The following is a 3,121-nucleotide window of genomic DNA, read 5'->3' on the forward strand; positions in this document are numbered from 1 at the left end:
CATGGTGCACTTGGGTTAGTACATGCTTGGCTTCAAATAGAATAACCAATAGAGGCAATTTGAATATATAAATGTAAGTAGTTGACATATAGTCACAAATAAAAATAAACATTAGGAAAGCCCTAGTTAAAAGAAGTGAAGCACAGTAAAATATTTTAATGTGCATAGATGTCATACAACTATAGCTTTAGAAGCTCAATAACAAATTTATTCAACTAGAAAAAGGTGGTTAATTTGGAGTTCATTAAGTTTGAAACAAAAGAGAAACCAAGAAGAGTAACAAGGTCACAAATTTTGGTTAAGCATGCAAAATATTTCCCTTTTTGATATTTTCTATTTTATAGTATTAATGATATCTAGACTAATCTAGGTAGAACAAACATTGAATATGGAGCCAATCTAAAAGCACTAAAAAAATTGATATTATGTTTTTGGACTGGTTTCCCTAATATCATACCAATAACCAAACATTTGCATTTTTAATTATATCTTAAATTAATATAGTATTATTGAAATTTATAAAAAAAAAGAATTGTTTTTTCCCTTACAAATTCACCACATTTATTAATTGTTAAATTTTTTATATAAAAATTTATTTCATTATTTAGATATTAATTATATCAAATTTCGAAAAAAAAATCCAAAAGTCATTAAAATTTCCCTTTATATCTTTCTTATTTTTATTGGCGGTTTTAACTCTATACTTTATCACTTACTATTAATAATAATAATAATAATAATATCTATTTTTAAGGTCACAGCCAAGCCAGACACCAAATTGGTGTATGAGACCCCCTTGTTTGTGGGACAAGGGACCCACCTCCACGCAGCGATTTGACTGCTAAGTCTACGAAGGCATACATACTCTACCCCCTTTGGTTTTGAACCTGTGACCTCTTAGGAGGAAACACATGTTCTTAACCATTATATATCTTATAATATATTTATAGAATTATTATTTAACATAAATTAATAAACTATATTTCAATAACATAAAATTTATAATGTAAAAATATATTATTAATATTAAATAATACTTATTTATTAATAATAAATATTAAACATTAAATTTTTTATTGATTATGTAAAATTATTTTTATATTTAAAAAACTTTATAATTTATTTATATATATATATAAAAGATTTGGAGATTTATATATATATAATTTTCGAAAACCTGATCCATATAAGGATTTGGGGATTTTTTTTCCAAAAAAACCAAGCTTTCCTTGTATTATATCCTCTCCGTTTTTTTCTTTTTTAAAAATAAGTTATGTCCTGGTTTTACTTTTTCAAAGTATCAAAAAAGTTTTAAAATTCTGTATTCCCGAAGTTATATTGAAAACAATTACAAACAATCCAGTTTGATAGTTGCATCCACGTCAGAGGTAGCATCTGGAGGCAGACTCATTAAATAACGGATATGGATCTGCTAATTCCATTCCGATAGGGTCAGACTTAATTCTAATTAAATAACTGATGATGTGGATTCACGACTTACGATCCTCTCCCGGCTATTGTGCGTGTTTTTCTTCGCGCCATTCTAACTCAACCACAGCTCCACAACGACCATGGCCATCTTCATTTACAGCTAAATCTGCTGCGTGTAACTTCTCGGAACTTGGAGTTTGCTGAAATCCCGTCCCGTCGCTTCCCTTCCCTTCCCTCCTGTTTATTAACACCAGTGCATGCAACGCTGTCAATACACTAATCTTTTTCTTCTCGAGAGAGTGTTTGAGCAGGAGACGAAAGCGGTTAAAAAAGTTCAAGAAAGCAGAGAAATGGCAGAAGGTCAATCCGCCACGAACACTAGGTGGGTTCCGGCAAAAGAACAAATAGATTTATTAGAAGCCATGTACAGGGAAGGGATCTGCAATCCCAGTCCTGATCAAATTGATCAGATTGCCAGTCGACTGCGGATGTATGGCAACATTGAAGGGAAGAATGTGTTTTACTGGTTTCAAAATCGCAAAGCTCGCGAGCGGAAGAGACAGAAAGAAGAGAGAGTGCCATCCATCAATCAGTTTCTTCAACCACCTTCCTCCGCAGGCACATCGTACACAAATGGTAAGGTCTTGAATACCTCATTCAATCTCCGAAACATTGTATTTCACTATAGCTAGTACTTTTCTATTTTCTCATATTTCTTTGTTTATCAATACAACGCATTTGTGCCTACTCCCTTATGCCAGAAATTCTTCCTACACGGCAGAAATCGGGCATCCTCATACCAAAGGTAACGACCTAATAATAGCATTTCTTTTTCCAAATTGTGTTATTCTCTTTCTGATTTCTTTTTTCTATCAATTTTGAATATCAATCAGTGTTGCTACAAATGACTTATTCATGGGTTGCTAATGTATGTCTGGTGGGTTCTCAGGGACATGGTACTACTACAGGCGATAATGAGACAATAAACGCTGGCAATTCATGTGAGCGTCGGACATTAGAGTTATTTCCTCTGCATCCGACTGGTATGGCTCGCGCGAATCCGCAACCAGTACTGCAGGAGTTGAGAGATGATTACAGAGATGAACAAAACGATGCAAGTTCAGGTGGGGGGCATCCCCATAACTTTATCTATTTCATTTCTCCGCATCCTGGCAACTAATGCAAGCTACCCATGACTCTGTATTTCGCAATCTCCTACGGAGTAACATTGTATGGTCAGTGTTGGGGACATGAAAAATGAAAGGCCATTTTCTCCGTGATAAATATGCATGCTTGTGGCTGTCTTGTCATGAAAAACCAACTGCATTGTTTGGATTTTTCCCTTCTTGAAATTTGTATAAATGGTTTTTCTTCATGAAATTTGTATAAATGGGTTTTCTTCATGAAATTTGTTGATGCCTCAACCTGAAGGTATTCCTCGGGACACCATTTGGGTTTTAAAAATACGCCCCGCGCCTGCGAAGATTGGTGGATTCAACCGTCGTGAAATCCACCGCCATCTTTCACGTGTCATGTAACGAGAGGTCGTGTAAAATGGAGTGGAGTGAAATTATGTCAACCAAGTTTATGCGTTGCAAGTCTCGATGAGTTTACTTCGAATGGAATCGTTCATTAGGTTCAATATGCTTTTTGAGATCTTCATTTAAACAAACAAACAAACAAAACATTC

At 34.3% G+C, this 3,121-nt stretch overlaps 1 protein-coding gene across 1 annotated transcript; it reads left to right on the top strand.

Annotated features, from left to right (window-relative positions):
* Positions 1–1,706: 1,706 nt before the first annotated feature.
* Positions 1,707–2,611, top strand: LOC149191106 (WUSCHEL-related homeobox 2-like). The gene is made up of 3 exons (XM_089410666.1): positions 1,707–2,067; positions 2,193–2,236; positions 2,381–2,611. Exons 1-3 carry the CDS (start codon positions 1,782–1,784, stop codon positions 2,609–2,611), a joined length of 561 nt encoding a protein of 186 aa, XP_089266792.1. The 5' UTR covers positions 1,707–1,781.
* The last annotated feature ends 510 nt before the right edge of the window (positions 2,612–3,121 follow it).

Source organism: Pinus tabuliformis, chromosome 3_1 (assembly GCF_031772625.1).
Source record: "Pinus tabuliformis cultivar Carrire ecotype Pingquan chromosome 3_1, CPIR1, whole genome shotgun sequence".
Classification (NCBI taxonomy): Eukaryota; Viridiplantae; Streptophyta; class Pinopsida; order Pinales; family Pinaceae; genus Pinus; species Pinus tabuliformis.

Coding starts and splice junctions, on each gene's coding strand:
- LOC149191106 (XM_089410666.1), top strand. CDS start 1,782: ATGGCAGAAGGTCAATCCGCCACGAACACTAGGTGGGTTCCGGCAAAA. Junction 2,068..2,192: donor AGGCACATCGTACACAAATG/GTAAGGTCTTGA, acceptor CCCTTATGCCAG/AAATTCTTCCTACACGGCAG. Junction 2,237..2,380: donor CGGGCATCCTCATACCAAAG/GTAACGACCTAA, acceptor GTGGGTTCTCAG/GGACATGGTACTACTACAGG.